Here is a 14,287-nt window from a genome sequence, read left to right on the forward strand (position 1 = left end):
ATGATCAATAAATATTCCCGCCACAGATTGGCGCCCAATTATCGCATTATGAAGTCAGTTTTGCTTTGTAATGGGCTATGATTTGGGTTGTGTAAACTGATCCTGGATCTGTTCTGATCTACTTCTTACCCCATGGATCCACTGGCTAATGTGACATTATTTTCTACACCTTTGTTTTTTACTTTGAGCAATTCACTTCGAAAATTCAGACCAATCAATAGGCCTACGTTTTACTAATATACAGACATTTTTGTAGTCCTGTCAATAAAAAAATATGGAAGAGAACGCCCCAAATGGTTCTATTGTGTAAGCATAGTCACCGGAAGTCCTAGCTATTATATTTGCTTATGATGGCGGCGTTGGTGGGTGAGTGATGTTTTGGCTAAAACGTAAAGCGAGTTACTGAAACATATCATTCTGGAAAATATCTAACTAATTTATCTCACAAATATTACACTTTTGTATCGTTTCCGATTCATGTATTATATTGGTTGTCCGTGACATTTTTTTGTTATCACAACGGTTTGTATTCCCTGACCTTGCAAGCTAGTTAGCTGCTAGCACTCCTGAACCCCTGGCTTAATCAGAAACAACTATATGCTAGTTAGCAAATGCTGTTTGTTCGTGTAGTTAGCTAGCTATAAAGCTAGCACGCGTGAAGTTTCTCAGACATTGTGCATGGTTATTAACGTCTCAGTGGTAAATCTAGTAAAGACCAATACATGTCCCTGTTTTACATAAGAGCAAAGGCTCATAGTGCTAGCTAGCTAAGTTATGTTAGTTAGGGGCTCCCGAGAGGCGCAGCGGTCTAAGGCACTGCGTCTCAGTGCTAGAGGCGTCACTACAGACACCCTGGTTCAAATCCAGGCTGTATCACAATCGGCCGTGATTGGGAGTCCCATAAGGCGTCGCACAATTGGCCCAGCGTCGTCCGGGTTTGGCCGGTGTAGGCCGCCATTGTAAATAAGAATTTGTTCTTAACTGACTTGCCTAGTTAAATAAAACATTTGTAAAGCATGGATGGTAGCTACTGTCGCTATTAATATTTATATCACAAACGTCAGTCAGCTTATTATATCACCCAAGAAAGCGCACTGCCTTTTCTATAGCCAATATTTCGTTGTGTCCCGCAAATAACCGTTATCTAAATACAACCCATAGATACATTTGTTGACATCTGTGCTTTTTTTTTTTGGTCTTTCCTGTGCAGTTCCTCGCCTCGCCGCGTTTGGTACCTTTTCATCAAGGTAAGCATAACGTTAGGCAAATTACGCAGATAAGGTGATTAAACTAAGACAGGCCTAGGATTTACTATAGTTAGTAGGTTCTTTCTGTTTTGAAATCACCTGTAACCTTATGAAATGTTTGCTCTGTTTATTAAATCCTTAAAGTAGTGTAATTTGTGTATTGTTAATACCATTTAGTTTGTCTTGATGGTCAGTCTGTTGTATTGTAAGGTCGTATTACCTAATCTTTTTCTACCACACAGATCTATTTCATTATTTGCGATACAACCGTGCCCGTCGCTACACCATATTGCTAAAAGTGGCAATGCTACATGGTAAGGGAGGTCCTGTAAACGTCTCAATTTGTCCAAATATTTGTTTGAGTACTTCATATTACCTCCTGTTCTTCCAGTGTCGTTTCAGTCAGAGAGAAAAGCACAGCGGTGGCTGCTGCCAAGCCCGCTGCAGTAACAAGCAGCAAGGGAGAGTATGTTATCACTAAGCTGGATGATCTGGTGAATTGGGCACGCAGGGTAAGTCAATGTCACACCGCAAGTACTCTGTTCTTCAGTGGCATATGGTCCATTTTGAATGTTTGTGTCAATCTTTCAATAAGAAAATCAAGAAGTGCACCCCTCCATCTAAAACTCCTTTGTGACATGTTCTATTCTGTGGCTGACTTGCTGCCAGTCAAACAACTGTCAAAATGATTAAACTAACTATAGAGGGCAGCACCGTATGATCACAGGCATTCCTCTAATCCAGCCTTAAGCTTTTTTTTCTTTTTTTGGCACTCAGTCGGGTCTCAACTTACTGTTGAGTCAGAAAAGTAGAATACACAAGGTGCGATTTCTACGTTTGATTGTGCGTGAGAAGTTTTTATTTTGTTAATCACTGACAGTTACTCAATTAGCCATGTCAGCTAAGAATTTTTAGATTGGTAAGAATACCGACCGGGCACATGCCCACGGGTCCTGACCCACTTTTTACAAAATGGTGTTGACCGAGAGGGCTGCCTCACTTCTAGTCCTTAGGAACTTTGCAATATTTTTTATTTATTTATTATTTGTTATCCCAGAAAATCTTAGGTGTTATTACATATTATTGTGTTATTACAACCGGGAAGAACTATTAGATATCAGAGGGGCGTGAACTTAACAGGAAAACGACTTTCCCGAAGCGGATCCTTTGTCCGAACTACCCAAGACATTTGAGCTGATTCTAGGGGCTGACCAAAAACAACACCGCCAGAGAAGAGGTAGACAGAGCTCTCTTCTGGTCAGACTTTGAAGGCGCTCACTCCACTCAACGCTTCCCAGTATATTACTCCCCAATGTCCAGTCTCTTGATAACAAGCTAGAAACTAAATTAAGGCAAGGGTTGCTTTCCAGAGAGACCGGGATTGTACATACTCTGTTTCACGGAAACATGACTCAATCGGGATATGTTGTTGGGAGTCAATACAGTCACCTGGATTCTTTGTACGTCGCGCCAACAGGAGTAAACATCTCTCCGGGAAGAAGGGTGGGGGTGTATGTTACATGATTAATGCCTCATGGTGTAATTGTAACAACATACAGGAACTCAAGTCCTTTTGTTCACCTGACCTAGAATTCCTCACAATCAAATGCCGACCGTTTAATCTCCCAAGACAATTCTCCTCGGTTATTGTCACAGCTGTGTATACCCCCTCCAGCCGATACCACAATGGTCCTCCAAGAAACTTTCCAACAATTGTTTACAGACATATTATTTCACTTATTCACTGTATCACAATTCCAGTGGGTCAGAAGTTTACATACACTAGGCTGACTGTGCCTTTTAAAAAGCTTGGAAAATTCCATAAAATGATGTCATCGTTTTAGAAGCTTCTGATAGTCTAATTGGCATCATTTGAGTCAATTGGAGGAGTACCTGTGGATGACTTTCCCATGATGTCAAGCAAAGAGGCACTGAGTTTGAAGGTAAGCCTTGAAATACAACAGAAATCAGCCAAAACCCCAGATTTTTTTTTTGTAGACCTCCACAAGTCTGGTTCATCCTTGGAAGCCATTTCCAAACACCTGATGGTACCACATTCATCGGTACAAACAATAGTACGCAAGTATAAAAACCATGGGACCACAGAGCCGTCATATCGCTCAGGAAGGAGACTCATTCTGTCTCCTAGAGATTAATGTACTTTGGTGTGAAAAGTGCAAATCGATCCCAGAACAACAGCAAAGGACCTTGTGAAGATGCTCGAGGAAACGGGTACAAAAGTATCTACGTCCAAAGCAAAACAAGTCTTATATCGACAACCTGAAAGGCCGCTCAGCAAGGAAGAAGCCACTGCTCCAAAACCGCCATTAAAAAAGCCAGACTACAGTTTGCAACTGCGCATGGGGACAAAGATCGTACATTTTGGAGAACTGTCCTCTGGTCTGATGAAACCAAAATAGAACTGTTTGGCCATAATGACCATTGTTATGTTTGGAGGATAAACGGGGAGGTTTGCAAGCCGAAGATCACCATACCAACCGTGAAGCACGGGGTGTCCGCATCATGTTGTGGGGGTGCTTTGCTGCAGGAGGGACTGGTGCACTTCACAAAATGGATGGCATCATGAGGAGGACAATTATGTGGATATATTAAAGCAACATCTCAAGACATCAGTCAGGAAGTTAAAGCTTGGTTGCAAATGTGTCTTCCAAATGGACAGTGACCCCAAGCGTACTTCCAAAGTTGTGGAAAATGGCTTAAGGACAAAAAAGTCAAGGTATTGGAGTGGCCATCTCAAAGTCCTGACCTCAGTCTTATAGAACATTTGTGGACAGAACTGAAAACTTATGCAAGCAAAGAGGCCTACAAACCTGACTCAATTACACCAGCTCTGTCAGGAGGAATGGGCCAAAATTCACCCAACTTATTGTGGGAAGCTTGTGGAAGGCTACCCAAAACACATTAAACCCAAGTTAAACAATTTAAAGGCAATGCTACCAAATACTAATTGAGTGTATGTAAACTTCTGACCCACTGGGAATGTGATGAAAGAAATAAAAGCTGAAATTAATCATTCTCTCTTCTATTATTCTGACATCTCACATTCTTAAAATAACGTGGTGATCCTAATTTACCTAAAACAGGGCATTTTTACTTGGTTTAAATGTATTTGTATTTGGCTAAGGTGTATGTAAACTTCAGACTTAAAATGTATATACTATATTTTATACCATCTATTGCATCTTGCCAATGTCGCTATGTCATTGCTCATTCGTATATTTATATGTATATATTCCTTTACTTAGATTTGTGTGTATTGCGTGGTTGTGGAACGGTTTGGTTATTCTAACATGTAATCTATCAAATTTATTTATAAAGCCCTTTTTACATCAGCCGATGTCAGTGCTATACAGAAACCTAGCCTAAAAACCCAAACAGCAAGCAATGCAGATGTAGAAGCACGGTGGCGAGGGGGGGGGGGACGGGACTAGGAACCTAGGAACAAACTTAGAGAGGAACCAGGCGGTGGCCAGTCCTCTTCTGGCTGAGCGGGATGGAGATTATAACATTACATGGCCGAGATGTTCAAACGTTCATAGATGACCAGCAGGGTTAAATAATAATAATCACAGTGGTTGTAGAGGGTGCAACCAGTCAGCACCCCAGGAGTAAATGTCAGTTGGCTTTTCATAGCCGATCATTCAGATGTCGAGACAGCAGGTGCGGTAGAGGGAGTTGGAAAACAGCAGGTCCGGTGAACAGGTCAGGGTTCCATAGCCGCAGGCAGAACAGTTGAAACTGGAGCAGCAGGTGGACTGGGGACAGCAAGGAATCATCAGGCCAGGTAGTCCAGAGAATCAGAGGTAGCATATTTAAATTCACACAGGACACTGAATAAGACAGGAGAAATACTCCAGATATAACAAGACTGACCCTAGCCCCCCGACACAAACTATTTCAGCAAAATTACTGGAGGGTCTGGAGACACACTGGCCCCGTCCGACTATACACCCGGACAGGGCCAACCAGGTAGGATAACCCCGCCCACTTTGCCAAAGCACAGCCCCCACATCACTAGAGGGATATCTTCAACCACCAACTCGGACACGAAGATCACGTCAGAGATTCAATCCACTCAGGTGACGTACCTCTCCTAGGGACGGCATGGAAGAGCACCAGTAATCCAGTGACTCAGACGCAGATATTGCTGCACTGTCGGAACTAGAAGCACAAGCATTTCGCTACACTTGCAATAACATCTGCTAACCATGTGTATGTGACCAATAACATTTTATTTAATTTTATTGATTTTGTTAGTCACTCTCACTCAGATATTACGGTAACATGGCATAAGTCATGGCAAAATGTGTAGAATTGCAGGAAATTAGCTTTGAAACAACTTGCATTTTTTAAATTCTCTGCCATTGAGAGGGAGGGCCACTAAAATGTTTTGCCCAAGAGGTGGGGGCCAGCCATATCTCACTTTTATTTTCACCCGAGATGAATAAGGGAAAGCATTGACTGACTCAGTGATCTTTGTTCAGATTGGACTGATAAGTCTACAAAGCAATCTGTCTTTGTGTTTCTACGTTAGAGCTCCTTATGGCCCATGACGTTTGGACTGGCGTGCTGTGCGGTGGAGATGATGCACATGGCGGCTCCTCGTTATGACATGGACCGGTTCGGAGTGGTGTTCAGAGCCAGCCCCAGACAGGCCGACGTCATGATTGTGGCAGGCACCCTGACCAACAAGATGGCCCCCGCTTTGCGCAAGGTATTTGACTGAAGGACATGTTTCTTCGGAGAAAGGAGTTCTGTATTTGCTTTTATTGAGTGTATGAATTCACCATGATGTTCATTATTTCCCCTAGGTTTATGACCAGATGCCTGAGCCAAGATATGTCATTTCCATGGGAAGGTAAAGTATTGTCGTAATATGATTAGATTTAAACAAACATTTTAGTGGTTATCTAGTTTGAAATGGATCTCATGATCGCCTGAACTTTTTCCATTTAATAACACCTGATTGTTTAACACAACCTCCCTAAAGTTATCTGCTTCCCACACCAAGATTTACCATTACACAGTGCTTTTACAGTGTTGGTTGACATATTAATCTTGCATTTCACATTTAACTGTTAGTTGAGCCACTTATCTTATTACTCTGTCCTTCAGCTGCGCCAATGGGGGTGGCTACTACCACTACTCTTACGCAGTGGTCAGAGGGTGTGACCGCATCGTACCAGTGGACATATACGTTCCAGGTATCTCATTGTTTTTTTAATTATGAAATAAATAATACGTTTTGTCCCGGATATATGTACAGCAATGTGGAAAATAAACAAATCACAACAATAGGTCTTTTGAATATTTTATTTGCTTTTTATAGAAAACATTTGACTCAAATTGATTGTTTACTTGTCCTCTTGTAGGCTGCCCTCCCACAGCAGAGGCCCTTCTCTACGGGACGCTCCAGTTGCAGAAGAAAATAAAGAGAGAGAAGAAAATGAGGATTTGGTATCGCAAGTGAAATTCTCTGTCTCTGGCTGTTTGTAAATGTTGTATTCATGGGTGGTCTGGCCACCCAGTAAACCGGTAGGCAATATCCTCAGGAGTCACTCTGGGTATTCTCTGGCTCCTCTTCTCTGTATAAACAATTAAATTCATTTCTTGTCCCTAGTTTAACTGTTGTTGTTCTTGGCCCTGCACAGATTTTGATACTGGCAGGTATGACATTCATCAATTTCTAATTTTCTCTCAGCAATATAATAATTTTAACTGAACATTTTAAACAATATTTCTATGGTCATCACTATTTAGATAAAGTCACATCAGGTATTTTGCTTTCTTTTGTGTTGTCTATTCTTACCTTTCTGTAATGTGTTGGTGTACTTTATCTGAAGACTATTTGTACTTCAGTCAGTAGATGGTGCACTTGGTACACACAGTAGTTCTACAGAGTTTAGATATTTTCTTCCTTTGTCTCTGGTTCAACCAAATAGTTCCTATTTGAATACTCAATGTTTCCTTTCTTCCTTGTAGTAATCACTGATCTGACATTGAATTGGCGTAAGCAAGCTTTCCTTGGTATTGCTTTCACCAATTGTCATGTCAGATCAGTGTTTACTTCAAGGAAATGAGGTTGGATACAACCTCAAAGTATTGTCACAGGGCCCGTCTTTGGTTCTACTCAGCAACACCCAATCCCAAATTAACCCTGTATGCACATCTTAGACGATTGGTAGGTAGCAATAGGGATACAATTCCACCTAGCCTATCAGGAAGCAGGGTGGAGCTATTAATATTTTATGGGAAAGTTGATAGGTCTAAACCATTTAACATGTTGGCACAAAAAAGCTCCCCTTGTGTGATTTGGCATGATAAATTACATCCAATCTACATAAAATGTTGAATTTTTGCCCTCTTGTGCTTATTCTGCAAGAAATGCATGCTCCATAAATATAAGTTGATATTTGACAAATCTCATTTTCAGTAACTCATCTCATTTACCAGGCTCAAGGATAAATATGTATTAATTCAGTTGAATTCTTGTGAGATCTGAAGGTTGTCTAATATCCCGAGGACCTCTATTTAAAAAACACTTCATGATTGGGGTGTAAGCTACAAATAACACTTATCTATAACCAGGGCTAATAAGTGAGGCAATGTGCCACGACAACTTATCCATTAATGATTAACAACTTCTCTAGATGGAAAAAGTAACTCTCTTTACTTAAGGGACTTATTCTGAAGCCAGCCCCTCGGGAAATAATTGTTTTCTTGTCAAAAGAGAATGCAATTTTGATTTATATTCATTCAAATGGCAAATCGAAAGCTGTTTAAACAGGCAGCCCAATTCTGATCTTTTGCCCAATTATTTGGCAAAGGAACTGATCTGATTGGTCAAAATACCAATAATTGCTTTTTGAGGCCTGTTCGATTATAAAAGAAATCAAGGTTTGTTGATTTTCATAAATTTTTCTGAATGCTGTAAAAAAAATGGAACCTTTTATTTAACTAGGCAAGTCGGTTAAGAACAAATTCTTATTTACAATGACGGCCAAACCCGGATGACGCTGGGCCAATTGTGTGCCGCCTTATGGGACTCCCAATCACGGCCATATGTGATACAGCCTGGATTCGAACCAGGGACTGTAGTGACGCCTCTTGCACTGAGATGCAGTGCCTTAAACCGCTGCGACACTTGTAACACAGAATAAAACAATTAAGATAAGCAGTAATGGGCAGTCACTACCATCATAGGACTTATCATTTAACTATCCTTTAAAATATTTAACTTGTGTATATTACATTAGTTTTATTTGATTATTTCGTTCCAAGTCATCTCATCTCTGTAGAGCTGCTGTCTGACAAAATCACAATTTTAGTAGTTCAAAGTAAACAAGGCATACTTTTATGACTGCTAATCACCAACTATCAATCACTTAGATCATGTATTTTCAGGGTGAGATACTGTGCCTTGAGCAGCAATTGTGTTCTCTCCGTGTCTGCTCAACACAGACCAGACAAGCAGGCGTTCGGGCAACCGAAGCAACTCAGTCTTGGTCCCATGTTTCATGAGCTGAAATAAAAGATCCCAGAAATGTTCCATACGTACAAAAAGCTTCTCTTAAATGTTGTGCACAAATTTGTTTACACCCCAGTTAATGAGCATTCTTCCTTTTCCAAAATAATCCATCCACCTGACAGGTGTGGAATATCAAGAAACTGATTAAACAGCATGATCATTACACAGGTGCGCCTTCTGCTCGGGATAATAAAAGGGACACTTTAACATGTGCAGTCTTGACACAACACAATGCCACAGATGTCCCAAGTTTTGAGGGAGCGTGCAATTGGCATGCTGACTGCAGGAATATCCAACAGTGCTGTTGGCAGAAAATGTTGTGTTAATTTCTCTGCCAGTAACCGCCTTCAATGTTTTAGAGAATTTGGCAGTAAATCCAACTGGCCTCACAATCGCAGACCATGTGTAACCACACCAGTCCAGGACCTCCACATCTGGCTTCTTCACATGCGGGATCGTCGGGGTGGGGTATATTGAGTATTTGTCCATAAGTAACCCCTTTTGTGGGAAAAAAACAAACTAAATACAACTCCCAGCTACATCGCACAGTTCATGTTTGATCTGATTTAGCTCTAGAGAAACTGCACATCGAGCTCACAGGAAAACCCCAAAACTAAATGGAATTCAAATGATCGGTCTATTAGTTGGTTAATCTCTCAGCACTAATAATTGGACAAAAGATCAGAATTGGGCTGCCTGTGTGGTATATAAAATGCTTGTTGACGTTGCAATGCAGTTAAATGTAATGCATTCTGTGACAAATTGCAAGAGATGCACAATTGTTAGAGGCAATACCCAAACAAATTCATTTTGACAGAAGAAAATAGAGTTGACGTGATTTAAATTGGTTTATTGAAAGATGAACATCCCTGAGTGCTTGTGGATTTGACAGTAAACTAATGTGGCTTTTTAAAATACAGGCACTTGAGAAGGCATGACATTGCAGTGGCACCAAGCCATTTCACTCTTTCAGAATGGTGGGAGTAATCATCTTGCGGAAGGCATAGTATTTGCATTCGCTTGGGGGGACAATATCCATGGTTGTGGTGCTAATCATCTCCTTCTTGAAGCCAGCCTCAAGCAGTTGAGGCATCTGGGTCTCCTGAAAATCATTAACACAAAGATCTGGTCTGTATTGTGGACCTGCATCACACATTATGTGGCCATTTAACCCTTTACACTTGTGGAAATTGGCCTATGTGAATAGTGCCAAATTGAAATGTTTCTATCAGAAGAAACATAAAAAGCATATGCATGACCATGGTAGCAATTAAAAGAGAACACTTGAGATTATGGGGAAATGATCAGACAACAGTTCACCTGACACGACTGAATCCAAACAAACTGTTGATTTTATATGCATTTTACATTTACTGTACTTTTCGCAGCGTTTGTCAACGAAATCTGAAAACACTGGATACAATCAGTAACATAAGAATATTCATGAAATTTTTGGGGTAGCTGCAACATAACAAAAAAAATCTTACAAGCGTTTGAGTGAGAGGTCTAACTGGTGTCTCCAAGTGGACACTTATCCAAACTGCCCAGTTCCTAAGTAATCAATGCACTTTTATGACTCATGGAAAGAGCCTTCAACGATAAGATGCTTGTTTGAGCTCTCCTAGCTTTGCCATTGAGGAACTGAAGCTAGAATACTTGTAGTTGTTTTGAACACAACCCTGCGTCCCCAAAAATCACACAATTACTGTTTACACTATCCAGGAACTTTTCATTATAAATCGCAATCTGGGTCAGGTGAGCATCATTTGAAAGCTTATTCAATTGCCAACATGACTAGCGAAGTTATAAAATATGATCTTACAGTGTTAGGCTTTCACAAGGCACTTAAGACAAACAGAAAATACATTTGGTGCGCGCAGAATGGAGTCATGAGTGCATGTTCTCGGCACATTTTCTTCACAATACGACACAGGTTCATTCTGTTCAGGACAACCCAGGGTATGACACATCTTTGTAACATTACATCAAACGTATCGATCATAACTGTTTCTACTTTAAAATGACATGAGTTTTCAAACATGGAAACGTGAAGTGCACATTTGGACTTAATGTAGGTGTGTGGTTTGCTTGTATGACATCAAAGCGGTATTTATTATAGTCCTCAACGTCTCATCTTTCAGATCTTTCGATTTACAGCATTCCCCTCACTCAGACAACAACAAATGTGGGCATCTTTTTTTGTGTGTGGTACACACACTTAGAACAGCTGTCAGTTGAATCCCATAGGGCGCTGTAAATTGAAGAGCCTGAACTCTGACGTCATATATGGTACAGTAGGTTACTGTACAGCCACTAAGTTACAATTGAGGCACTTATCAGTGACCAAATCTGCAATTTTCAACCAGTATACAGGATGATAGGGTCTGTGAGTTTAAAGAGTTACGCAGTTGCAGTTCAGATACAATTTATCATTAACCTTTGTTTAGCCAAGAAAGGTAATTTGAGGACTGATTTTCTAACAGTGCCAGGACCAAGTGCAATAAAAATGGTATTAGTAGATATACAGTAATTGGTTTAGTTTGTCTAAGTAATCACTTCACCCCACACAGGAGTGGAATCAATCGAGTTGTGAATTGGATTTTCATAGTTTTGAAATAAAACTATAGAACATTTGTGATCAAGTGTCGACTTTGAAGTACTGTTAAAAAAAAAAAGTGAAAACATGCAGCAGGAAAATGAGTTAGTACTGTAGCTACAGACATACCAAATAAGCAGAGTGCAACAGAGACATAGTCACTGTACATTAAACTAATGGGTTAATGGTTGAATGAACATCAAACCAAACAATATTGAGGGCCACACGTGAAATGACATGTAATACCACAGTAACTATCCGTGATATACCTGTAAGTACCATCTGGCAGAAGTGCAGAAAGCGTGCAAAGAAATTAAATGTGTCGAGCCCGAGAAGGAACATGTGTAGCCTACCCATGCACCTCAGAGAGAGATTAGGTGTTGATCATTGACTGGCTGAAAGGCGGCTCACCTGGAACATGTTGTCGATGTTGTCATATTTGGTCTTGAGAAGTTCACCCCAGGAGGTCAGGTTACAGTAGGTGAGAACGCCACCTGGCTTCAGCAGCCTGTGGGCATGGCCCTATTGAGACACAATTCAACAATTGCACTATTAATGGAAACGTTAGCACGTCATTGTGGAACGATAGGCAATGTTTGTTTCAAGTGATAGGGATCAGATTCCATTAAAAAATATCTTATTCTATTTGGATTCATGTCTGTAAACGTCTGCCATATGTTTGTGTTGGATACAGCTATGATATCATATATGATACCAAACATTTGTGTGTTTTGTAGTCTTTATTACAGGGGGAAATCCCACTCCTCTGTTGGTTCCTGTGCTTTTGCTGATATGTTCATAATGTGCAGCCTTGGTCATCGAAGTGTTACTTACCTTGATGAAGTCAAACTGGTGAGTGTGCCATGTGTCTTCAGACAGAGGGTATGTGTCGTACAGAATGCCTTTGATAGAAGAGGCATAATTACAATTACAATTTACTCACTGAAGAATATCAAATATTCAATATTGGATATGCCAATAGAATGCATTTTGAAACTTACCATCAAAGTGGTTGTCAGGCAGGCCGCCCACTACCTCCTCCCACAGTCCTTTGAGGGGCACAATCTGTGAGTGGAGAAGAATTTAGGTTAATTTCATTCACGTTAAAAAGGAGGAAAAAGTCTGAATAGAACCTAATGTGAAGTTGAAGATTTGTCTCACTTTATGTGGCTGAGCCTTGGCCCACTCCTGCAATCTTGCGAACACTCCATCATTGCACTCAATGATCCAGTGCTCCTCGATGGGGAAGGACTCGACTTTAGTTGCCGCGATGGCCATGCCAAACCCAATCTCCAGAACCCGTCCACCTGTGGGACAAAGCAGAACAAGCATCTCAATTTGTGTTTAAGTATCTACCTTTATTGAAGTGTTTTCAACTTTTCTACCTTTATCCCAGTGCTGTGGCACCTTTCACGAAAAGCAAAACTAATAATGCACAATTTTTGTTTGTTATTTAAGGGTTCTCAAATGAATGTTTGGGGGAAACTGCACGTGATAGATGGCCTGTGGCCACTTGAAGGAGTTCCACAGAGTAGTCTTTCAGTAATGTGTAAAAATAGATTAGAAAAATACCATGTTGTTTTGCCATCACCCTTTAGGCTACTACGCTGTTATAAACTGGCAAATTTCCACCAAAGATGTGTATTTTCCAACAGACATTGCCAAAGCAATATAAAGACAAACATACACTATTTACTAGAACTGGTCATATTGTATTTGGAACCAAACAACTGTTCTCATTGGACCACATTCCTCCATGCAGCAACATGGGCGCTATGGTGACGTGAGTGCGCAAACAACTCTAAACGTTTACGCAACTTTAACGTAGCCTAATGTATATATATTTGTATCAGTGATAATCATGAAACTTCTTGAATGGTATGCGGTAATAAATTATTGACACTCCCCAGCAAGTGCGCATTTGGCACGGTTCAATTGGTAGAGTAACACCTGCTGCAACCACAAGCCATTATATCCAACTCCGCCATGCTTTTAAACATAACGTGCATTGAGAGGAACGTCGCATATAAACTGTAAACGCATTGGTTTCATGAACGTTTCCTAAAGTCTGCTGATTGATTGTAATCGTCTGTATTGATTAACCTGCAGCGCTGAATGAATTGTAGCCATTGATTAGGTTATAGGCAAATAGGCTGTCCCTTACGGTCTATTTGTTTTACACATTTGTAAGGAAAATGAATTACAGTCAGGTAAAATGTTATTATGGAACTACATCACAGAGTACCAAAATCCACACCGTCTTGTCGTCGCTATGCGTTCATATGGCCCACTAGCTTGCACATTGTGTGTTGTACCTTTTGAGGAGGCTACAATTGCCAGCGAGTGCATGTACGGAGTCTCCCAACGTTCCATAACGGGCTTGCCCAAAATCTCGAGATGAGTGTCGGTCTCATTGTAACCAGCACCAGCGTCGTGCCAGCCAGCTTTGCAGTCTTCTCCCTTGGAAAATATGGGTTGTGCCGTAGTCATTTTGGTGGTTGGCTTTCTTTATTAGATGGGGGATGGACGGAGTTGCTGTCTCCACGTCGTGGCAGAGGAAGGACAGATTTTGTTGCGGTGGGGATTTATATGGGTCAGAAGTGCTGACTGTGCAAGACGTCAACGAGGCGTAGGCATAGACATTAGGCTTACCACTGTTGGTCAATAAGTGGCATTTCAAGGGGTTGCCGGGTCAATGAAGTCCTAAGTGTCGAAAGCTGAGAGTAAACATGATACACTGATTGCATTTTAATAATCATGGCATATTGTAGTCTGTTTTACAACATTGCAGTGTGTCCTATTAGTCTACTTTATAAAACGGGAGGCTTGAATCCTGGATGCTGATTGGTTGATAGCCATGAGTTATTCACGGCAATGTAAGGCAAAACGCCATGA

The 14,287-nt window shown here is 40.8% G+C and overlaps 2 protein-coding genes across 2 annotated transcripts; one reads left to right on the forward strand and one right to left on the reverse strand.

The window, feature by feature from the left end:
• The first annotated feature begins 22 nt into the window (after positions 1–22).
• Positions 23–7,045, forward strand: LOC110524166 (uncharacterized). Its single transcript, XM_021603554.3, has 8 exons — positions 23–366; positions 1,211–1,247; positions 1,490–1,561; positions 1,639–1,759; positions 5,803–5,982; positions 6,080–6,126; positions 6,384–6,472; positions 6,641–7,045. Exons 1-8 carry the CDS (start codon positions 348–350, stop codon positions 6,736–6,738), a joined length of 663 nt encoding a protein of 220 aa, XP_021459229.1. The 5' UTR covers positions 23–347; the 3' UTR covers positions 6,739–7,045.
• Positions 7,046–9,630: 2,585 nt separating this feature from the next.
• Positions 9,631–14,131, reverse strand: gamt (guanidinoacetate N-methyltransferase). The gene is made up of 6 exons (XM_021603553.3): positions 13,708–14,131; positions 12,554–12,699; positions 12,394–12,457; positions 12,227–12,294; positions 11,804–11,914; positions 9,631–9,898 (listed from the first exon to the last, which is right to left on the reverse strand). Exons 1-6 carry the CDS (start codon positions 13,880–13,882, stop codon positions 9,758–9,760), a joined length of 705 nt encoding a protein of 234 aa, XP_021459228.1. The 5' UTR covers positions 13,883–14,131; the 3' UTR covers positions 9,631–9,757.
• Positions 14,132–14,287: the final 156 nt, after the last annotated feature.

The sequence above is a fragment of the Oncorhynchus mykiss genome, chromosome 5 (genome assembly GCF_057628025.1).
Source record: "Oncorhynchus mykiss isolate SJ-2025 chromosome 5, ASM5762802v1, whole genome shotgun sequence".
Classification (NCBI taxonomy): Eukaryota; Metazoa; Chordata; class Actinopteri; order Salmoniformes; family Salmonidae; genus Oncorhynchus; species Oncorhynchus mykiss.